The sequence below is a fragment of the Labrus mixtus genome, chromosome 1 (assembly GCF_963584025.1).
Source record: "Labrus mixtus chromosome 1, fLabMix1.1, whole genome shotgun sequence".
In the NCBI taxonomy this organism is placed as follows: Eukaryota; Metazoa; Chordata; class Actinopteri; order Labriformes; family Labridae; genus Labrus; species Labrus mixtus.
Window position 1 is genome coordinate 2,770,314 of NC_083612.1, and position 24,600 is coordinate 2,794,913.

Here is a 24,600-nt window from a genome sequence, read left to right on the forward strand (position 1 = left end):
CAAAAAAATATATATATATCTTAAATCGGAAAAAATATAAATTGCTTGGGATTAGGGTTATTTTTATTTTTTATTTTTGTTTTTGTTGTTTATTTATGAAATGTGAATGAATGAATGAATATGCGGGTGTGAGATTATTTTTATACAACAAATCATACAGGCAGAAAACAGTGTTAAAAAAAACTTTAAAATCAATAACAGATTTGACTCATGACTTTGATTTTAACTCAACCACAATTTAACGGAAACTAGACTGTTGCTAAGCAACCCGAACATTATATTCTACTGTGCGTGTCAATCATAAACTGTAAACATAGACATGCTAAATCATTGATTACTGTTGATATTATTTTGTTTTGTATTCATGCTTTGGCAATATTATTTATGTAACATTCATGCCAATAAAGCTTTCTGAATTGAATTGACTGGCTGTAAATTAATACTCACTCAGTATGGTTATTTTATCATTTATTTCACTACATATCTTAGTGGTGGATTCTTTAACAATAATAGACATACTGAAAAAGACTTGAGTGTGTTCATATTTATTTTGAGACACATTATATTACATTATTTCCGCTCCCTACCAGCTGGTGGCGGTAATGCACCAATTCATAGTTTGTCAACCGCCAATAAAAAAACGAAGAAGAAGAGGTGATCAGCTGATCTCTGCGGAGCAGCGTGAAGCAGCGATGTAAATACTCATGCATGTCCTCTCCTGGATTTATCAGCCTACAAGTAAGAGTCAGCTCTTTCTATATGGTTTTATTTGAGTTAAAATAACACGAATAAGTCCTCCTACCTGAACTTTAACTGAAGCTGTTTAAAAAAACAGATAAATACTTTACATCTGAGAAGTTAGCCGGCTAAAAGTTGTGGCTAGCTTCTAAACTGAGGAATAACATTTATTTAAATCAATCTAACTATGAAATGAATCATCAGAGAGGTAAATTAAAGTCACAATAAGACCTTTAATGAGTCAGTGTGACTGAAAACAAACTGATCTCATAAAGTTGTGTTTTGTTTAAATATTTGTATATAAAAATAAATCAAACCCTATTCTTGTTTTTGTATTCTCTTTGTGTGACTCTTTCGTGGTTGTGTAAATATGATTAAGTTTTATTTTGATAGGTTGCAGTTGCAGACAAATAATGTGCATGCAGTCCACAGAGGATTTATTCAGGGATCACATTACACCTGGAGGAGCTCAGACAGGTAGTATGGAGGGAGGTTGTGGAGGGCTTTACAGGTGATGATAGTTTGAAGTTTGAATACCAAGAAAAGATTTAGAAGAGACTAGAGAGGGTTCATGAAGAGAGGAAGATGAGAAGGCAGCGATGATGAGGGTTATTGATTTGATTTGAGTGTTTTATTTCCATCTCGGTTTGAGGCATTATGAAGTATAAGCGTCTCTGAGTTATGGATGGTATTCTCATGAGCTTGTCGACTTTGAAGGCTTTAATGTTGATCAGACAGGAAGTGGACTCCGACCTCTTTGATAAAGAGTTATTCCTTCAGGATCAGATCAATAGATACGATATGCTTCACGGTTATAAAGTCATGGATCAAGGCTAAGAGGTGTCTCAAGATACTATCACCAACATTCACCAACACCCTGACCGCAGATTCTGTTTTGTGATCTTTTTCCTCTTATAACCAGAAACCAGGCAAACATTTTCTTTACAATGTGAATGCTGTATGATTCGTTTAATTTACACCAGAAAGATTATTTGACTGTACAAATTAGATATTATTATTGGGGGCAGCTGAAACTCATTTGGCAGCGTCTACGTTTCTCAATCGGAAGGTCGAGGGTTCGATCCCCAGCTCCTGCAGCCACATGTCCCACGGACACATCGGACATGTGGCTGCAGGAGCCGGGGATCGAACCCTCGACCTTCAACCTAGTTTTGAGAAACAGACTCCCGCCTAATGATTCAAATTGTAAAAACAAAACAGAGGGTGATTATGAGAAGGAAATCAAACAATCTAATAACAGTGAGAAGAAGAAACAGGTTTAACTGTGAGACCGCCTTCGATACCGCCTTCACCTGGAAGAAGTGATCATTAGGTCTGACTAGTATCTTCTTCTTTCTTACTTTGCAGCCACAGCCTGCTCGCACATTTGATGTCGCTGTCGCCATGGCGTCCACCTCCAGCTTCGCTCCACCAAAACTGTCTGGCTTCATCCTCACCGAGCGGCTGGGCAGCGGCACCTACGCTACGGTCTACAAAGCCTACAGGAAGGTGAGTCGGGGGGGGGAAGAGAGAGAGAGAGCTGACTCCTCGTTTAACCACACATGAATGTTTCTGCTCGAAATCCAAACAGAACTTTTCTATTAGAGAAGCAGCGATCGGATCAGGGAGGGATAACAACTCAGAGAATGTTTCTTTGTAACTGTGTGTGTCTGTGTTTGAATCGAGCCGTGTGATTGGATGTATTTAAATCGTATCTATTGGTCGTCCCTCCTCTGTTTTACAAGCCGATCTTTCCCAGAGAAGGTTTAATGCTGCTCCTCTGATGGTCCCAGTTTCTGAGTTTGGAAGTATTATTTGAACCTCGGTCTCATTTTGTCCTCAAAAGTTAAAGTGAAGATCTCTTGTGCTCTCTTCGCAGGGCGACAGTCGGGAGGCGGTGGCGGTGAAGGTGGTCGCGAAGAAAACTCTGAACAAATCGTCGACAGAAAACCTGCTGACGGAGATCGAGATCCTCAAGACGATGCGTCATCCTCACATCGTCCAGTTAAAAGACTTTCAGGTAAACAAGTCATCGATAAGAAGGTGGAAACATGAACGGAGACGTTATGATTCATGTTTTGTAAAAAACAATAAATGCTGAGTTCTTCTTTTCTCTCAGTGGGACGCTGAGAACATTTATCTCATCCTGGAGTGGTGTTCTGGTGGAGATCTCTCCAGCTTCATCCGCAGCCGCAGACTTTTACCCGAGAGGGTCGCACGCCGCTTCCTGCAACAGATGGGTGAGTTCAGTTAAGACCACAACGGGTTAAAAAGAAAACAACAATTTGGTGTGCTGTCCTGAAATACTTTGGTTAGAGAGAGGATCACGTAATGATCCCCCCCCTCCCCCCCCCAATCCATCTAACTGGTCTGTCAGAGATGTCAGCTGTTTGGAACCTTCGATGTAAACAGTCTGCGTTGTGAGCCAATCAGAGTGATTCTTTTAAAGTTTTAATCTCACTGAGTCCTCGCCCTTCCTGCTGTGCATACAGGGAAATAGATTTGAAGAAGTTGTATAATCAACTCTCTTTCACAGCGAAAACTTAACTTTTTCTGTGTGTGTGTGTGTGTGTGTGTGTGTGTGTGTGTGTGTGTGTGTGTGTGTGTGTGTGTGTGTGTGTCTACAAACAGCCTGCGCGCTCCAGTTTCTTCATGAGAGAAACATTTCTCACCTGGACCTGAAGCCCCAGAATATTCTGCTCAGCAGCTCGGTCCTCAAACTAGCAGGTGATCTCACGTCCACCCTCACAGACAAGAAATCAAACGACCGCTACACATGACTACATCGACTTCATACACACATCAGAGGAGCTAAATCATTGTGTCATTTATAAGGTTGTCGACATTTTGGATACGACTATACTTTTTGAAAACGTCACACTCTCAGGGAGAATCTCTTTTAGTAGTAATCATTTATTTCGGTCACAAGTAAAAACAAAAACATTTTGTAGACTGAAGCTTTATCTTATTACACCTACCCTTGTTACAAATCTTATTCTTTAAGACACTACTAGTAAGAAACATATCAGAACAAAATTTGTTCCAAGAATTTATTTCAAAATGAAACAAACAAAAAAACAAAACAAAAAATAATCAAACCGACCTTTCATATTTGTTAAACACCATTATTTTTAAACACGTTGTCTGACTTCTGCTTTGTTTGGTCTCAGATTTCGGTTTCGCTCAGTACATGTCTCCGTGGGACGAGCAGAGCGCCCTGAGAGGCTCTCCTCTCTACATGGCTCCTGAGATGGTGTGTCGACGTCAGTATGACTCCCGGGTCGACCTGTGGTCGGTGGGAGTCATCCTTTACGGTGAGTGTTGTGTCGCCTGGCAGCCTTTAAAAGTCCGTACTGAGGAGGTCAGGGACGAAATGTGACATCTGTCGACCTGGTGTTATTAGCCCTCTTCAGAGCGTCCAAACGCCCCTGAGACGTTTGGACTTCAGTCTAAATGTCATGGAGGCGTAGTGTGTGTGTGTGTGTGTGTGTGTGTGTGTGTGTGTGTGTGTGTGTGTGTGTGTGTGTGTGTGTGTGTGTGTGTGTGTGTGTGTGTGTGTGTGTGTGTGTGTGTGTGTGTGTGTGTGTGTGTGTGTGTGTGTGTGTGTGTGTGTGTGTGTGTGTGTGTGTGTGTGTGTGTGTGTGTGTGTGTGTGTGTGTGTGTGTGTGTGTGTGTGTGTGTGTGTGTGTGTGTGTGTGTGTGTGTGTGTGTGTGTGTGTGTGTGTGTGTGTGTGTGTGTGTGTGTGTGTGTGTGTGTGTGTGTGTGTGTGTGTGTGTGTGTGTGTGTGTGTGTGTGTGTGTGTGTGTGTGTGTGTGTGTGTGTGTGTGTGTGGCTCCCACTGTGCAGTGCTTCTGCAATGCCGAAACGCCATGTGAATTCACAGACTGGGACGCTAACCTTGTGCTGTCGCAGGATCAATATGAATATACAAAGACGTGGTGACGACTGTTTTGCAGAAGTGGCGTCTGAAAAGGGGCTACTGGTTCATTACAGAACGACAGCATGCTGCGGATGTACGAGGCGACTATTAGCTTATTATTTTGATCAGGTTATTTATCACTATTTCTAGAAGGAGTGCATTTCTCTTTATACGTTTTAATCTGAGATTCAAAGCAGAATAAGTCACACGATAATTATAAATAGAAACACAGTGTAAGCGTTATAAACATGCATCCACTTTATCTTTAATCAAAGGAATAGAAATGTTTCTCTGTGATCACTGCAGGTCTTTGTTTTGTATATTAGTCATTCTGACATCGTTTGTTCGTTTGTTTGTTTGTTTGTTTGCGTACAGAGGCTCTATTTGGGCGAGCTCCGTTCGCATCAAGGTCGTACGCCGAGTTGGAGGAAAAGATTCGGAGTAACCAACCTATCGAGGTGAGTGTTTGATCATCGGCCGTCCTGCTGGTTAATATGAATGACTCGATGCCAACGCTGTAACTCTAGTGAAAGTGCTTCAGGCTCCTACATGTTATTATAATTAAACATGACAGAAACATGTTCAATAGCAAGGCTTAGTTTTTCCACTGCAGCAAAAGTCAATTTAAGAAATGTTATATTTTCTTGTCAAGATACCAGATTTGTAAACTTCAGAACGGTTCTAGTAAAAAAAAAAAAATCTAACAATAAAGATGTTTCAGTTCCACAGCAAGTCCTAGTCATCCATCCATTATCTACACCGTTTCTCCTGTTCGGGGTCACGTAGGACTAGAGAGGAGGGAGACAGGGCTCTTCACTGTTTTGAATTTAGACTGCAGTACCCATTTTAAACACTAGGTGTCAAAGTTACATGTTGCTCCTTTAATATAAGGATTTTATGTAAACAGAAATGAGGGCATTAAATCATTTATTTAAAGATTTATTTTTGGGCTTTTTGTGCCTTTAATGGAGACACAGAACAGTGGATAGAGTCGGAAATCAGGGAGGCAGAGAGAGTGGGGAATGATGTGCTGGAAAGGAGCCACAGGTCGGGTTTGAACCTGGGCTGCCCACCTGGAGGACCACAGCCTCCATACACGGGGCTCGCGCACTAACCACTGCGCCCCATGAGGGATGCTTTTAAAAGACTGTCTCATGTTTCTTAAGTCTTTCTTGATGCCCAAAATTAATAAAAACCAGATCAACCAGATAACAGATCATAAAAAACCTCAACTATAAGTCCTACCCGAGGCCCTTGTTAGTATGCTTAGTATTAGGGGGAGTTCAGCTTTTGACCACTAGAGGGCCTCCTTTCACACGTTGTTCTAAGGAGCACCGGCAGTAGAGTTGTTCAGCTGAAACAAGAACTTATTATCTCATAAGAAAATCAGTAATTATGAATATGTGTGATGTGTTAATGAGATGTTTCAAGTCTTCTTTCAAAATTATTTTATTGATTTTTCTTGGATGTATGTTCACAATGCAATTAGATGGCACAACAGCACATTTGAACCAAAACATCCATAGTAGGTAGATACAGAAATGAGGTGGAGATTAGTGGTGTGGGGAAAGAACGTACCAAAACCCCAAACTCAAACTGTGAAACAAAAGAAACTAATAAAAAATAAAATAACAATAAAAGTCCAGAAGAAAGCATAAGAGTACAAAAACAAACAAGGACAACAAGCATACAGACAATAGACAGGACAAGAGATAAAGAGACACACACAGACTTACATGATGGGGTGGAGGTTCCAGTTGCACAATAATTAGACGGTTGTCAGTCAAAACATGTTTAATTAATCTGCTGAATACTCTAATCTAATTTAATTGCTTCACAAAATTAACAAACTATCCCAAGTCCTACGAAAGTTCAAAAGGGCGCCATTTGTGTGGGCAGTAAACGATGAGACGATGGAGGGCTTTTTAATGCTCTGTGTCGAACGTGATGCTGGAGCTCAATGGGCCGCGTTAGCGTGCGCTCCATTACTCCGGGATTCACATAGTGTTTAAGGTCATCTTTTGATAAAAAGTGGGAGACTAGAAAAGGTCTCCGGCAAACAATCTGCTCTCCTTTTTCCCCCTGCGTCGTCCTGTGGATCGAGTGGAACATAATAAGGTCGTGTTTTTGTGCATTAGCTCCCTCCCGGGGCCAGGGTTTCCAAGGACTGCAGAGACCTTCTGTTGCGGCTGCTCGACAGAAACCCAGACGCCCGGATCACCTTTGCAGAGTTCTTCGCCCACCCCTTTGTGGATCTGGAGCACATGCCGAGCGCAGAGAGCATAGTGAAAGCGGTGAGCGGATATAAAAAGAGAGAGAGAGAGTGGTATGTGTGTCTCTGCTGCACAGCGCCATGAATAACGTGTGATTGACTGAGCGAATGTATGTGTGTGTGTGTGTGTGTGTGTGTGTGTGTGTGTGTGTGTGTGTGTGTGTGTGTGTGTGTGTGTGTGTGTGTGTGTGTGTGTGTGTGTGTGTGTGTGTGTGTGTGTGTGTGTGTGTGTGTGTGTGTGTGTGTGTGTGTGTGTGTGTGTGTGTGTGTGTGTGTGTGTGTGTGTGTGTGTGTGTGTGTGTGTGTGTGTGTGTGTGTGTGTGTGTGTGTGTGTGTGTGTTAACGCCTGCTCGCTATGTGCCGTCACACATGACTCTGCGATGTGTTTTGCACCTCAGTGATGCCACTTCCTGTTTCCTCTCTTCAGAAGGAGCTGGTCCTGCAGGCCGTGCAGAAGGACCAGGAGGGGGAGAAGTCGGCCGCTCTCTCTCTGTACTGCAGTGCCCTCGAGCACTTTGTCCCCGCTGTTCACTGTAAGAGCAAACGACCACACTCACATCCCCTCTGTGGCTTCAGTCTTTACTGGTTATCCTTACTGGTTTTATTATTTTTATCTTCTTACTGTCCTTTTATTTATGCTCGTATCTTAACTCCTCTTATCTTTTAACTTGGTAATTTTTTATCTTACTTACTTTGTCTATTTATGTTTTATATTTATATTTACTTTTTATTATTATTAATATTATTGTTTTTTTTATTCACTTGTTTCTATTTCTTTTTCTGCTCTTACCTTCTTATTGCTGTTATCTTTTGATTTGCTTTGAGCTCTTTTAGTTTCTTACATCTTTTTAAATCTTTGGTCTCAGCTCGTGTTATTGGGTTCTTGTGATGGTTCTTGTGATGGTTCTTGTGATGGTTCTTGTGATGGTTCTTGTGATGGTTCTTGTGATGGTTCTTATGATGGTTCTTGTGATGGTTCTTCTGATGGTTCTTGTGATGGTCGGGTTATATATGTCTGTTGGGTATCGTGCACTTTGGGTTCTTTTCTGTTGAATTCTATTTAATTATTTTTAGTATTTTACATTTGTTATGTTCTTGCTGTTGTTTATGTTCTTCTGTGTTTGGTTTAGTTTGTTCTTGTTTTTGTTGTTTGTCAAAGCACTTTGTAAACCTGTGTTTTTAAAAGGTGGTATATAAATAAAGTTATTATTATTATTAGTCGCCCGACGATGCACCGCCTTTCTTCCACTATGAAAAACCACCAAACGTAAAATTAAATCTTGTCTCCTCGCTCCACAGACGAGACGGACCGACAACGTAAAGATGCCCTCAGGCAGAAGGTAAGCCTTAAAGCGCTCCCCGCCTTCACATTTGGATTACTTTTTTTTCAGTCTGTCTCCCCCCCTCCCATTATTACACTCCAGTGGCTTTCACTGGGAATGAATTCTCCTCTATTAATACCATATGGAGAGGATGTAGAGCATATGGCACGGTTGACATGATTAAGTTGAGTCAATGTAAGAGGACTCCCCCCGCAGGTCAGCCAGTACGCGTCCAGAGCCGAGGAGCTGAAAGCCCTGGTGGCCTCCGACAACAGACTGAGCTTTGAGGAGGCGCGGACCTCCAGAGATGTCCTGCGAGGTAATGAACACTGCTCGGTTGCGGGGGGCAGAGCGGGCCTGTATGTCGGCTTTAGCATCGTGTGAGAAGGAGCTGCATGAGAAGGAGTCAGAGTTGAATGTTCAAACACTTGATTTCAGTGTTTTTAATGGAACCTAATGAAGGATGGGGATCAAAATCTGATTCCATTCAGAAACCGATAATCAACCAATTTTGAGCTCAATGATACTTCATCGAGTCTCGGTCACACACTGATGGCAGAGGCTGCTTTGTAAAGTCTCCATCAGTATCAACTAGTCCATTCACACGCCGCTGAGGAAGCAGCAGGAGCAATTCAGGGTTAAGTGTCTTACCAGAAAATAAATAGTAATCCAGTTGAAATCAAGCGGCAACCTCCGGTGATGGAAGTGCAAAATCCTGCCGTTCCTCAAGTGTCCACTAGAGGCTGGCTACAGAAGCACAGGAAGTCACATACACACCCATTCAGAAAAAGCAGAAATGAACATGTTTACAGCCTGGTTCAAAAAACCAAATAGGTGTGATTAGCTCATGTCTCGATGGACACACACTGTACGGGGGGTGAATGTTTTGATGACTCATCAGTTTTGATTTGATGAAGGATAAGAGTTATTCACAATAAGGCGTGTAGCTGACCTGATTGACAGGTGGGCGCGGTGTAACGGTTTGTCAGGAGGTTTAAAACCCGCCTCAGCTCCAGCTCTCAGCCTGTCGTTAGGTTGACTGAAAGTTAGACTGAGACAGCATGTTAGACTGAGACAGCATTTCCAGCATGGAGACCGCCATCGATGGGACTCCAGCGCCCCCTGCAGGAACAGATTGGTGACGCCATTCAGGCTTTAAATATTCATATTTACAGTTTATGGCTGAAATCTTTGTTGAAATTTGCCAAATAAAAGCTAGTTAGCGAATGAAAGTTTACATGATGTGTTCAGAGTCGGCTCAGTAAAAGGACAAATTTGTTTAAATGAGAAATATTTCTTTCTCTGCAGAGTCTGTCGCCTGTTATTCTTCGTCTCATCTTTCCATGTATCGACCTTCATCACTCAGGAGTCTCGATGATGGTATCAATACCAATAAAAATGAAAAATACCAAACACATGACCCCCATCCCTAATCAGAAGTTTAATCCTGTATCAACATACATCTAAAGAAATGGAGAACTGCTGTGTATGTTTAATCCGTTTTCCTGCGTCTTAATTGTCTCTTCCCCCGGCCTCAGAGGTCAGAGGTCAGGTTTGGGTGTCTTAATGGGTTTGGTGTTTTGCTTCAGAGAACTTTTTCCTCCATCACCCCGCCGCCTTTAAATAAATATTATGAAATCCTGAGAATCTCAGAAAGTCCAGGATACAGGAGTGTTGCGTTTGTATAGGAGACTGATGTTGCATGTTCTCCAGAGTGATGCATTAATGGTGTAATAAGATACACAGTCTGTGTTAAAGAAGTGTTTTTCTTTTTCTTTTCTTTTTTATAGAAATGTCTCGAGACCAACCCCGGCTGCTGGCTGCTCTGGAGATGGCCTCCACTGCCATCGCTAAGGTTAGGACAAACTACACTCAGAGACACACACACAGAGGCAGAGTGAGGGAGAAGGAACACGAGAGTCAAAGAAAACAAACCAGCAGGGTACAAACTGTTCACAGCTCGCTCTCCAAAACACCTCTGTTAAAGGCAGGGTTGGTCATTTTCTAAAACTAGCATGATTTTGAAAGTAGCATTCCCTCAGTGCTCCATCTACACCGCCTCCCCTTTATGCTCCCTCTAAAGCCACGCCCCCTCACTTACATGCACGAGCGCCGTTGCTCCAGAAGTGGACCTCAGCTCATCTCTTACATTGAGTAGAAACTACGTCGTCTCATTCAGCGGTCAGTAAACTCACAGTATAAACTCAAGAGGTAGAGAGCGAGCAGGGAGACAGGGAGGCGTGTGATTGGTTCATCAGATTGGTACGTCGTGGCAGACATTGGCTGAAGTTTTTTCAGGCTTACAAACTGATACAGATGATGGATTTTCTTTGTTCCTTTTTCAGAGAACCTGAGTTATTAATTTCTGTCAGGACCTAAAGACAACTTCAACCAAAATCTTAAAAAATGTATCTGAAGAAAATGAACAACCCTGCCTTTAAGATCACTTTTGGTGAAGCAAAAACATCTACCAGTACTTCATGGTTCTGCAAGCTGTGTGTGTTTTTACATGACTTGAACAATCACAGATTTAAAGCAAAACAGCTTTAATATATATGTTCATGTTTCTTTATTATCGGACGTACAGAAATGTTTAGTGTAATTCTCTGACTTGCTTTAAAGGAGGAGAGTGGAGCGGACGATCAGGAGGCCCTGGATGTTTACCAACAGTGTTTAGGAGAGCTTCTGCTGGCGCTCGCAGGTAAACAAACCTCTTTATTCACACACAGAATCGCTTTTCACCTTACCGCTGGTCCCCCCTTTAATGTTGAAGAGCAGCTCAAAGGTTTCAGAATCTGTGAATCAACCTGGAGGGAAATATTTAAAATATGTAATTTTGGGCCTTTAGTTTAGAGATGGGACATTGGATAGAGTCAGAAATCGGAGAGAGAGAGAGAGAGCGAGAGAGTGTAGGGAATGACATGCGGGAGCCTCAGGTCAGATTTGATTTATTCTTTTGATAGAGAGCCCCCTGGTGGTGGCGCTGTTCCGTTCCCTGTTTCCTGATTGTAACGTCAATACGTCACCACCGCTGAGACTCACCACTACCTACCACAGCACGTTGAGCCGAGGCAGAGACGGAGAACACAAGTCCTTCATGTGACGCGATGGAACACGATGTTGAAGAAAAACCTGTTTCTGGCAGCTTTATTGAAAACAGACTCTCGTTCCTCTGTTTGTCCCCTGATGTGAGATTCAGCACATATTATGGAGGAGGAGCTGCTTCAACAGCCATTATCAGACATGTTACCTGCAAGATGCTCTTGGGGCGCACTCATAGTAGGCTCGTTTGCTCCGCATTGTAATGCAGCACATCGCCCCCCTTGCCCCTCCATTCCCCCCGCTGGCCTGCACTCACACTGCTCCAGGACAAACCGGGCCTAAGCACGGTTACCTCTGTTCATAACGTCATAATACAACACATGCATGGCTTTATGTGATCATGAAGCGTTCTCAGTTTACAAGCCAGACGGACTCAAAAAGACAAAGGACTGGGGCGCTGGTGGTGCAGTGGTTAGCGCGCGCGCCCCATGTATGGAGGCTGTAGTCCTCAAAGCGGGCGGCCCAGGTTCAAATCCCACCTGTGGCTCCTTTCCCGCCTGTCATTCCCCACTCTCTCTCTCCCTGATTTCCGACTCTATCCACTGTCCTATCTCTCCATTAAAGGCACAAAAAGCCCAAAAAATCTTTAAAAAAAAAAAAAAAAAGACAAGGGACGCGCAGTCGAGTCCGCGTCTGCACATCTGAGAACAACACAGATAATATAATGACTGCATTTATGGACTTTGTGTCTTATTTTGAGTCCTGTTAGTCAGATACAGACTGAACACAAAGCGTGCCAGGGCCAAGGAACAGAGCACTCACTAGTCAAACGAACTGGACTGTGGGGGTACAGACTGCCTAGTGTGAGTGCGCCCTTTAAGTGCTTTGGCAGTAGTGAGTAAAGGAGGAATATCTTTCAACCATATTGTAATTCCCACATGTAGTAATTCATCCACACTCAGAGACGTAACCTCAGACCTGTGTGTTCGTGTTTCTGTTTAAGAGGAGAAGCCTGAGAGGAACATCATTTTGGACTTCACAAATTGCCGAACGAGTGGCTCAGAGAGGAGAAGAGTTTCTGTATGAACCCGTAACTCTGAATGAATAATGAATATCTGACACAGGGCGAGAAGTGGCTCGACAAAGAAAACGATACGATAGAGAGAGAGATATAAAAAAGATGTAGAGACGCATTAAGAGGGGACTGAACTGTACACTCAGAGAGCCTTAAAGAGATTTAAAAATAACTGGGAGGAAGTGATTTAGAAAGAGCGAAAGACAAACTGACAGAGCGACGCTTTCTGCCTTGAGAGAGAGAGAGAGAGAGAGACAGACGTAGGGACGAGCAGCAGAAGAGACTCCAGCGGCGACGCTCTCTGCCGCCTGGCGTCCATTAGTCCCCCGGCTCATGAGCTCATCTGGAGGATCGGCCCTCATGGAAGGAGGTGGGACGGAGTGATCCAGATGTGGCTTTGAGTCGGGGATCAGACCCGGTGCCAGCGCCCTGTGTGTGGTACGAGAGCCCTGACATCTGTTTCCTATTCAGACAGCTCGCTTTTATTTGTTTGTGTTATTGCACACTGGAAACAAATAAAAACTATTATCTCTCTTATAAACAAGAGCTTCAATCTCCAGCTGCTGATGGTTATGTGTTGAACCAGTTTACAGGTTAAAGCTCCGATGATGCTTTTCTGATTTGTTGGGTTGACGGTTTGAAAGTCGTCACAGAGTGAAGCGAAAGAAACGGACAACGTTTCACTTTTTCCCCCCCGACACGACCTCAGAATATGTGTACCTTCTTCTCCCTGCAGTTTTAAAAACACGTTTTAATCCATCTAAGGGGACTCATTGATCATTTCTATTTTGCATATTTTGGTATTTTTGTCCAACATCAAGACAGATTTTAGACGAGACAAATAAACACAGAAAATTATTTGTGTTGTTGTTTCAGGAGTTGTTTTTCCTCATTTCCTCGTGCACATTTCAGGACAGTCTGCCTTTGAAATCTTCCTGAGTCACTTATTTATACGTCGCCCTCACAGTCAGAAGTTTCCCTGTTGAACGAAGGGGGGGGGGGCCTTCATACCTGCACAAAACTCTGAGCTGGACTGAGCTGCTTTCTGTCTTCACTCAGAGTTTCTCCTCCAGCCTCCTCGTATTTATTCTGCAGAAAGTCAGAGTGAGCTGATGTGAGAACGCAGCAGGATATAATCAGGAGAATTCACCTGGAGCCAGTGGGAGGGGGTGGTGACGTTTATTCCCTGTGATAGTATTCCTAGCGTTTCTTTTTTCAATAAGTAGAAAGTGTTTGCAGTAGAAAGCGGCGTCTTTTTCTTAGCACTCTTCCCTTCTTTGTGCGGCCGCTCAAGTTGAAAATCTTTTGACTTTTCAGAAAGGTGCTGTTGATGTCACCGGCGCTCTTTTCCAAATGTATGATATTCCCCCTACAGATCATGTCTACCCACTTTCTCTTTGCTCAGTGTCTGATCTAAAATATAAAACATGCCGTAATAACAGCGGTCGTTCTCAACAGGCTGTTGTCATAGAGACGCTTTTCTTCTCAGCGCACTTTAACACACGCTTCATGCAAGCGTTAAATTGCGCACAGCCAGCGCTTTTCTCCTCGGAAAAAAAACGCTAGATGGACACGGGGCCCAAGTGTGACATCAGTGACCGACAGGGTTGATGGACGGCTTGCCAGAACAACCCCCTTGCTCCCTATCCCTCTTCCTGCATCTTATCCCATCTCTCCCCCTATCCCTTTCCAAGCCCGGTGCAGTCTAGGCCTGTGAAGACTGTTTAAGATTTCTGCCGTTTAATAAGGCAGTTTTTTTCTTTTGCTGCTTTGCTAAAGTGCTCATGATGGATAGGCCGGGTCTTTGTAACATAACAATAAGTAAGGTCTTTTACCTGCTTTTTGTAACATAACAATGAGTAAGGTCTTTTACCTGCTTTTAGTAACATAACAATGAGTAAGGTCTTTTTACCTGCTCTTTTGTAATGTTAACAGACAAAGAGTAAGGTATTTTACCTGCTTCTTGTAAAGTGTCTTGAGATAACACTTGTATAACTGACGCTATACAAATAAAAATGTATTGATTGATTGATTGAACAACAATCAGACAACACTGCAAAGAAGCGGCAAGAAACCGTTTATTTAAACATTACAGCACAGTTAATATCTTGAATACATATTTTGTTAATTTCAGGTTTTCATTTGACTCAAAGTGCGGATCACTTTCGATGAATAGTCTCACAAATATTGCTCGAGGCTCCGTCAGCTTAAACGTCCTTCAGAGGTTTTTTTTTCCTTCCTTACATCAGTCAGAAAGTTGAATCATTACTTCTACTTTTACCGTCTTTCTTTTATCTATCTAAACATCTGTGTTGCTATGAGTGAGAAATGCATGAACCTCTGCCACCTTTGATCAACATGATGTACTGGTACTCTCTCTCTCTCTCTCTGGTGTCAGGCAGCCACGTTGTGTGGGCACAGTAAAACCACTGGGGGGGGGGGCTGTGGGGAGAAAACATTGGTCCTTTTGTTTAGCTAAGAGCGCTTTGTTGCACAGCTTCCCAACGTGCTCTCCTCCTCCTCGCTCTCTCTCTCTCCCTCTCTCTCTCTCTCTGTCGCTCTCCCCCTCCAGACTGTGCACACACTGGCCTACATTAGAACCATTTCCACCCTTGAGACTCCAGTCTGCACGCTAGCGAAACCCAATCTTGTAGCTTGACCTCTTCCTGAACAAACACAGTGATTACTGAGTGGACTCCTCTCCTCCCTTCCTCGCCTCATTATTCTCTCTCTCTCTCTCTCTCTCTCTCTCTCTCTGTGTCCTTTTTTTTGTGTTTTTCTCTCCTCATGTCGAGCCAGCCGAGCCGCAGGGCCGCAGGAGAGAGCTGCTCCACAGCGAGGTGAGTGGGGTGAGGAGGGGGCTTCTCGTTAAGTGAACTATCCGTCTACCTGTTAAGGACCCCTCGGCTGATCACTGAACGCAGTGGATGCTTCATCACGTCGCCTCAGAGCCTTTTATCCAGCCAGTCACATGTACATGTTTGTTCTTGTAGAAGCCAAATAATGTAATCCATCATCTTTATTACTGTTACACACACACACACACACACACACACAGATCACTGCCTGCTTTATAATTGGATACTTAAAGCGACAGTGAACCTCATGATGAATATTTGTATAAATCAGAGAATTATCAGCCAAATCTTAAAGGGGACATATTCTGAAAAATCCACCTCTACAGTGTTTCTGAACTTATATTTGTGTAACCTGAGCATCTACTGACCCACAAAATGTGAAATAAACCCATCCAGTCCTTTGTTTGTAGTCTTACAACACAGAGAAAAATGCTCCGTTCATTCATCCGACCGATATTGAAGTAATTCACGTATCAGATATCGGACTGATCCACGTCACTGATCAAGAAAAGATGGTCGGGGCGATATAAACATTCTCAGCTCGCACAGTCTCACTTTGAAGACACTCAGACTGAACTGTAAAGAAGTGTCTCCATGATGACGTTCAGACGAGATGGAACAGCTCCTTCTTAATGATAAGTTAAATTCTTTACACTTCAGGTTAAAAAGATTTATTTTGAAAAACCTGACATCTGTTGTTGCTGCTTCCTGTTTGTATGTGAAGCCAGAATAATACAGTTGTGTCTAAATACCAAGCTGCAACTTCTGGTGTTGAAAAATGATGCAGAAGTGCAAAATCCTGCAGTTCCTCAAGTGTCCACTAGAGGCTGGCTACAGAAGCACAGGAAGTCACATACACACCCATTCTAAAAAGCATAGATTAACATGTTTGCAGCCTGCTTCACAAAAAAGATACAGGTCTGATTAGCTCAACTAAAGGCACTACAGTAGCCTTACACATACGACCAACAACACTATTAGTTATGATATACAAATATCTGAATCAGTATCTGTGCATGTGTATCGGAATAGGATCTGAAAAAAAATTGATCGGTGCATTTCTAGTTTCATTACGTGCTTGGAGATCGTAGCGTCCTTGTGCAGACAGTCGTGTCACCACCTCCTCTGGCTCACTCGAGGTGAAGTCAAGTGGGTCTCACTCAAGCCCCCTCCAGACGTCAGGCACTGAAAACAATCCTGGGTTAAAAGTTTGACTGTTTGGATTCAAACTTTTAGCTCACCATGAAAACTTCTGCACGTGTTCAGGAGCTCTGTGCAGGTGTAAAAAGAATCAGTATGACATTCAGTCTGTTGCATCTCTTTCTAAAAACTTGAGTAATCTGACATAAATCTAAAAATAGATTGATCAACAGACGACTGTGTTCAGCAACATATCAAACCCAAACACACTCTAACAAGTCTCACATTTTGATGGTCCAATAAATGTGCTGGCTAAAACCTTCAGCCACAATTCCCTCCATGATATTAAACCAACTAAGCAAAGGACTCATGCATGTCGGCCATTAATGCCCACCGTTTGTTTTTGTGTGCATCGTTCAGCCCCGACAACACACACACACAATATTTCACAGACAAATCCCTGAAGGCAGTCGGAGGCTCGAGTGGGCCTCATAGACCTCCCTATTTGAAGTTTTATGGAGCTTGTCTTAAGTAAATTCAGATGCGGGTGTAATAATCTAACACAGCATTAGAGGGGCGGGGGCGGTGGCGGGGGGCGTGGGTGGGGATCAATCTAAAGCATGTGTGTATGTGAGAACCTAAAAGAGCCTATGAACATATGCTTCCATGACTGGCCTCCATGTGTATTCATATCTGCTGTGGAGCACACTATAAGCAGCTCTACTTCCTGTCCCCCTCGTTGTTGAACCACCGCCTTTATCTCTCCCGTGTGTGTGTTGATGTAGAGACGGAACGTGTGTGAGGTCAGGATATGATACCACCATACTACGATCAAATATCCATTATTTTAAAGACCAATAGTATCAAAACTTTTTAAAAAAGTTCAGATCATCATTTGGTATTTTGAACCAAAAGCACACCAACGAGAGAGCGCTGTCTGAAATCGCAACGCCAAGTTGGCAACGTTTAACGTATTTGTGCAATGTAGACGGCGTGCAGCACACCAAGAAATGACCCCGTATACAGTTTTCTATTTCCTGTATCGATATCATTTGATTTTTACTCAAATTATCGAAGTTTGAAATCCTTGTACGATGACAAACCCTGACTAACAATTTCCACATACTCAGTGTGTTACGCCGCCGATGTTTGCTGACACTCGAGTCGATGCTCCTGTTTCCACAGCGAGCGCCGCGGCCCTGCTCCGGAGCGTGACAGCAGCTCCACTACACTCTGCTCTGAGTCTATTTTCGATGGAGCTCGCTGCAAGCACGCGTCTAGTTGGACTTCATGGAACGACCCGGACAGGAAGTCGGACAAGGAAATGCACAGTGCATCCAGTCAATTTCAAAATAAAACACAATAAACGGACTCCTGATCGTATTTTCCATCACTTTATCAACATGACGTCAAAACAGGAAACGAATGAACAACAAATCATCCTCAAGACAAAGCAACATGTTTTTCTATTTATCCCACGTGATCTTGTAGTTCTCCTGTGATCTTGTAGTTCTCCTGTGATCTTGTAGTTCTCCTGTGATCTTGTAGTTCTCCTGTGATGTGTGAACAGCTGCTCATGGCCGTCCAGTGGAGCAGGAAGCGCGCCATCAGACGGAGTGAAACCGTGGCGCTGATGGACCTGAGTATGTGGAAATGGGCGGCAGTCTGTACCTTTTAAACTGGAAGTTCTCAGTGTGTCCTGAAGCATCCTCACACATGTGGATTTGGTCCTTTTGGTGATTAAAGGGATTGTGATTAAAGTGCTGTGGTCAGAATAATGAACTCCCAACAGATCGCTGTTTGAAAAAGCATGAATGGAAGTCATCAGTTTAGATCTCCTGTGATTACGGACCCTCAGATGTTGATGAAGTAATAACCACGAGTTGTTGATTAATACTGCTACAAACATGAGACACAAAACTCCTGAAGTTTAACAAAACTTGTGGGGTCAACGACACATTTTTCACCCTGACGTTTTCCTGCCAGCCCCCGTACTTACGTTTCTGCGAGATGTGTGGACGAAGCAGGGACATTCTCCAGTGGGACGGGGCGATGACCTGCTCGCCAGCTTGTTCTTTTCCACGCGATCGTTGATACCTTAAATATTTACAATAATATGTGGCATTGATATAAAGGCAGTAAACGTTCTTTATAGTGTCGGACTCTGCGGAGGCTTTTACGTCATACCGGTACCAACGGGGAAATCCTCCGCCTGTGAAGGACGTGTGAAAATCTGCAACCCGATCTCAGGGACAGACTTTTCTGGAGTGCGTTTATGAAATCGGCTTTAAAGTCTTAATATGTGATTTTTCACACTTACATATATAAATCAAGTATATCCTCTGAAAATAACTCTGTGAGTCATGACTGTCTACAATGGGTGTAACACCCGAGTCCCACTGTCTGTGATGCTTTCAGAGTTTTCAGAGTCCTATCTTCACTTTGTTTACATCGTCGGGACGGCCGGCTGACTCCTCCCCTCACGTATAAAAGTTGTTTAATTGAGGAAAGAAGAATAACATACTGTACTCACTGCTTAACTGTGTTTCTAGATCACGCTCATTTCAGGTAAATTTACATGCAGTGTGAAGATACGAGCATAATAAAGATCGCTAGCATTAGCATGCTAACACAACAATGCACCGCCAAACTGTTTTGGTTTCATGCTGGTGCTCAAGGGCGACATCTACTGGATCAAAAAATCGCATATAAAGCCTTTAATGAAGTACGAGGAGCAGCCAAGAACTGTAACGGTCATCAGAGCAAAGAGCGCCTTAAAGCAAACGATGACAGCAGTTAGCAACAGCACATGGGCGCCATGTGAAGTGTTGTCATAAACAACACAAAGAGGAAGAAGTGCATCGCACAGCTGATCGCTTTCATCTGATTTTTCCAGAGCGTTTGTTTCCCCCACACATCTAAAGGTTACCCTGGTTCCAGTTTATCCTTCTTCCTGTCTGGTGAGCGAGTGTTTTTATAAAGGATCAGTCGTTAAGGACTCGTCTTCACTCCGGAGGGTCTGAAAGAGATATTTCATTAAGCTGTTTAGGTTCTGGGTTCTGTGTATGAGTTACTTTGTTTGAACTATCTCTCTTTGTTTTCAACCTCAAACTAATTGGACTCATTAAAACCTCATACAAGTCAAGTTTTATTTATGATCATTACAAGATGACAGTTAGCTGAATTTAGCACAGACGGTCAATAACAGTGGATGAAGCCGGGTTGATGTCCCTCATTGGTTCCTGCAGGGCGCTCTGGGAGCCTGTTGATGGCGCTCTCCATGCTGGAAATGCTCTTACCCTAACTTTCAGTCAACCTGACGACAGGCTGAGAGCTGGAGCTGAGGCGGGTTTTAAGCCTCTTGATGAACCGTTACACCACGCCCGCCTGTCAATCATGTCAGCTACACGCCTAACTATGGAGAACACGTGTCGTTCATAAAATCAAAACAGATGTGTTACCCGTACAGTGTGTGCCGATCCACACATGAGCTAATCAGACCTGTATCTTCTTTGTGAAGCAGAAGGCTGTAAACATGTTAATTTTTGCTTTTTAGAATGGGTGTGTATGTGACTTCCTGTGCTTCTGCACTCAGCCTCTAGTGGACACTTGAGGAACTGCAGGATTTTGCACTTCTGCATCGGCTTCATTTTTCAACACCACCACAACAGTTTGCTTCTTGGTATTTTGGCACAGTGATGCTTTGAGCTCTGGATGCTAAGATTAGCTTAGCATAATAACATGCTCCCATGTAATAACTGTCACATAGTTCTGAACACAAAGCGTAAATCCTAAAATGGTCGACCTGCTGGTGGCGCTTCAAGAAATGTTGTTCACTGGGAACCATTAATGTCTGTACATCATGCAGGTCATTTATTACTCGACTCAAGTGCTCGTTCAACATTTCCCTTCATGCTACAAACGTGGCTTTAGAGTAGCGTCAGTAGCATTTTTCGTTGCAGCTCGTAAACACAACGTTCAAACTGGGCCCCTCCTCCTGAACTCATCGCCACCAGAAGATCACGCCCACTGCAGGGTTAGCGCGTACGTTTACTGCTTGTAGCTAGGACTCAAGCTACCTGAGAATATCACATTTGTTGTGATGGTAGCATGCTAGCATAAGCTAATCGTGGCTTAGCAAAAAGGGTTACACGTTTAAATAAAGAAATGTACTAAACTAAACTAAATATACAAGCAAATTACTGTCAAAATAGCTGAAAAACAAAACCAAGACACCTAGAGGGAAGGAGAAATATATGAAAGTGTGATCAAGTTATTGTGTTTCAAATTATGACCACATTGATTCTAATCTTTGATCTTTTTTTCTAGATTCAAAGCCTCATGTCCAGAGCCGAATACCTCAAAAAGCACATCAAGGTACGCACGCATAACTCCAAACATTTACCTGACAGACGAGAACACAGTAGTTCATTAGAAATATAAGATAAGCTTCTTTAAAAACCCCTTTCTACATTCAAGTCCTCATATTATACTGTCCACGTTTTCCTGATGTTACGTACGAGTTGTGGTCGCTGACAGGGTCTGTGTTTTGTTTTTTTTCAGATGCGGGAGACTCAAAGGGACGCGTCTCTGGATCGAGAGCCTCTTGCAGACTCCGTCAAAAGCTGTGAGTTTCCCTTCTGTGTTGTAAAAAAAATGCTTTTCTGCTCGAGAGAGTTTGCTTTCAGGGAGCGCCGGTGGCCTAATGGTTAGTGTGCAAACACCATGTACAGAGGCTATAAAGAACAAACCATATGATGTATTTTTGTAGGCCAACCCTGAAGTAGCATCTCCATGGGGTCTAACCAGAATCCTCCTATGGGATGTTTTCATTGGATTTTGGATCATTGCAGAAAATAATCTCTGTGTTAAACACACGTTTCTGAAGCGTAGGCGTTTTGTTCAGCAGGATCATCTTCACAGATGAACGCCATTTTTATGATGTTTGAAGCGTTAATGCGGCAGACAGAAGTAAAAAAGCTAACGTTATGCTACAAGCTAACTACACCACGGTCGGATGATTGTGACGTCACTAGCGTTATGCTTCAGACGATCTCCGATAAACTAATCCACGTAGTTTAATAAATAGTTTACTAACATAATATTCACCTTAACCTAAAGATTAAACCTACAGGAGACATCTCCAACTAGTGAGAGAGTTCCCGCCCTCTGTGTCCGGAGTGATGACGTTTAATGTCCCCGACGACCACTGTAGTCACATTTAGCCACTTGTTAGCAACCGCCTTTTTAAAGACGCGTAAAAACTTCAAACTTCACAAGTGGAGGTTTTACCTAACGTAGTTTATGTGATCTAACAAAACACCAACATCTCTTCAGCTTGTGTTAACCACAGACCTTATTTCAGGCGTCTAACCACAAACACATTCAAAATCCCCGTTGACTTTTAGACGTTAGACCCCATGGCGCTCAAATGCTAACTTACTTCCTGGTTTTAGGACTCATTCCTGTGGCGCTCTTTAGTCCTCTAAGCGTGCGGCCCGGGTTAGAGTCCGACCTGTGGCTCCTTCCCTGCAGGTCATTCCCCACTCTCTGTCTCTGGTTTCTGTCTCTATCCACTGCCCGATCTCTAAAATAATACTTTCAGGATCCTTGCAGCCTCACTAATGAACATCTTAACGCAGGTTTGAAGCGGATGAGGGTGAAATGAAGACTGAAAATTCTAATGAAATGTATTTTTTTTCCTTCCTACTTGTAAAACATGAGCCGTGCTCTTGCTGCGCCGGCCACCCTGCAGGACCGTCTGGTCTGGCTCTCTGATTTCATTTCAGTGCCGCCCCGGGGCCGCTCTGTCCTCTGCCCTCTTGTAAAGCCGACCTTGTGAAAGCGAGACTTTTGCAAAAGGTGTTTGCAGAGAGGTCGCCTTTCAACAATAAAAAAAACTTAAAGAGGCAACGTTTATTTACTTCATATAATCGTAATGTAAGTGTGAGAGACAGGAAATGTTGGGAGGAGAGGGCGGGGGGTGACGTACAGTAAACTACCCTCGCTGTAACATAAATACATATGCAGCCTCATTCTTTGGGCTCAGCTCTGGATGGAGAGTAGATACCTAAAGCCGAGTCAATATCCTGTTCTCTGCAAGACATTCCTGCGGCGTTAAGGGGAAAAAAGGAGACGGGGGGGGGTTAGGGGGCAGTGACTCAAGAGGGCCGCTCAAGTTTCCCGAAGAACGTGACTTCTTCTTCTGCTGCTGCTGTTGTTTTAATGAAACCGCGCCGCAGTCAGCCGTACGAGCTGGCACGGGTCCAACAGCAGCTGGAGAGGGTCGCAGGAACGCCCAAAGTCTGTCTGCTGACCTTAGACGAGACGGAGACACGCTGCAGGCAGTTAGCCTTTAAGATGTCAGGCTGCTCTCTCTCTTTCTGTCTCTCTCTCTCTCTCTCTCTCTCTGTCTCTGTCTCTCTCTCTCTTTCTGTCTCTCTCTCTCTCTCTCTCTCTCTCTCTCTCTCTCTCTCTTTCTTTCGGTCTCTCTCTCTCTCTCTCTGTCTCTGTCTCTGTCTCTCTCTCTCTCTGTCTCTGTCTCTCTCTTTCTGTCTCTCTCTCTTTCTGTCTCTGTCTCTGTCTCTCTGTCTCTCTCTCTTTCTTTCTGTCTCTCTCTCTCTCTCTGTCTCTCTCTCTCTCTCTCTCACTCTCTCTCTCTCTCTCTCTGTCTCGCTCTCTGTCTCTCTCTCTCTGTCTCTGTCTCTTGGTGGGTGGGAGTCATGTGTGAATAAGCAACATATAAGATATTTTGTTGCTGGATGGGTTTATTTCACATGTTGTGGGTCAGTAGACACTCAGGTTACCCAGATATATGTTTACAAATGTTCATAATATGTCTCCTTTAATTATTATTTGCAATAAATCAGCAAGTAAAAAAAGAAAAAAATGGTTGTAATGTGAAAGAAATGAATCCTAACATATATCGATCTTTTGTGTTTTCTCAGCTTGCTGTGTGCAGTAAGATAAACTTCCCGGCTGCGACGCCCCCCCGCCCCCACCACCACCACGCTCCATCAGACCACCTGTCAGTCAGTGTTCAGGTCCCAGAGACTCCACCTGATCCAGGTTTCTGCCAGGGCCAAATCAAACCCCGCAGCGCACCACATCCTAACCGAAGCAGAACGCTGTCTGGGTGGGATCTCACAGCTGCCATGTTTCATGTGGAGACTGCTTCGGGCTGACGCAGGAGACTCCATGATTTATCTGGCAGGGTTGAGCAATTTGTTAATTGTTTTTGGAAGGAATGAAAAAAAAAAAGTTTGGTAGGTTAAAAAAAAAAAGAAGTTCTTGAATTTTTAAAATGGTCAAACTGGTGAATGCAGAAGTTAGATCCCCCTTGCCCTCTTTGACGCCGTGTTGTTGCAAATGCTCGGCCTCAAATCCGTCTCCCTGAATCACCATTGATATGTAAATACTGGACAGCTTGTATGACAATACCACAGTGTCATGGTAAAACCGAGGCTGCTGCATTTGTTCCAGCCAAAAAAACATTCAGGCAGTATTCAGAGCATGCCCTAAAAAACTGTGAAAACCTGCAAAACACAATCACATAGGAGCTTTAACTTTATAAGAATCATGAGTTTAGGACTGCGGTAATAAGTACATTATAAACATACACATTCCCCCCCCTCCCCCACTGCCTTTGCTGTGGGTCAACCACAGCCTCACCATGCTCTCCCCGCTGATGAAGCCCTCTCCACCACTATGAGGGGAAAACTGGAGAGGTGCGGCCTCTGCCTTATTTACACTGGACTCACATTTTCTTAGGTTTGGCAGCGGCTGCGTGTTTGAAGGATACAGCGTGTCGTGTAAAGCCTTCATAACTGGGCCTCTGTGAAATGTGAAATGGTGAAAAAAAAGCTTAACAGTCGGTGGCAGGCTGATAATCCTCGCTGTTGTAGGTCTACACGGGCTGTTTTTGATCTCTGAAAAAAAGGTTAAGCACTTCAATATTCAAAAAAGGGAGCTTGACTTTGAAGACTTTGGAGACGTGTAGAAAAAAAAAAAAGCTGGAAGAGGATTTAGAGGCGAAAAGTTTAAAAAATTAACTCTGCTGGAAAGATTTTCCTCACTGCTGTGTTGTTTTTTATTTTATGATTTGAATGTTTACACAGCTGTGATTTTATACTTTGTGTATTTATTCGATGAGAAATTCAATAAAAATCAAGAAATTGTAACCTCTGAGGTCGCTGCAGTCTGGATGTTTTTGTCAAACGCTCGCCTCTCAGGT

The 24,600-nt window shown here is 43.4% G+C and overlaps 1 protein-coding gene across 1 annotated transcript; it reads left to right on the forward strand.

Annotated features, from left to right (window-relative positions):
- Positions 1-634: 634 nt before the first annotated feature.
- Positions 635-24,554, forward strand: ulk3 (unc-51 like kinase 3). Its single transcript, XM_061045062.1, has 17 exons — positions 635-738; positions 2,107-2,247; positions 2,618-2,758; positions 2,858-2,978; positions 3,370-3,465; positions 3,909-4,052; positions 5,034-5,116; positions 6,797-6,952; positions 7,358-7,463; positions 8,230-8,270; positions 8,469-8,571; positions 10,043-10,107; positions 10,875-10,953; positions 15,169-15,209; positions 20,697-20,744; positions 20,931-20,994; positions 23,315-24,554. The coding sequence occupies exons 1-17, from the start codon at positions 709-711 to the stop codon at positions 23,329-23,331; spliced, it is 1,476 nt and encodes a 491-aa protein (XP_060901045.1). The 5' UTR covers positions 635-708; the 3' UTR covers positions 23,332-24,554.
- The last annotated feature ends 46 nt before the right edge of the window (positions 24,555-24,600 follow it).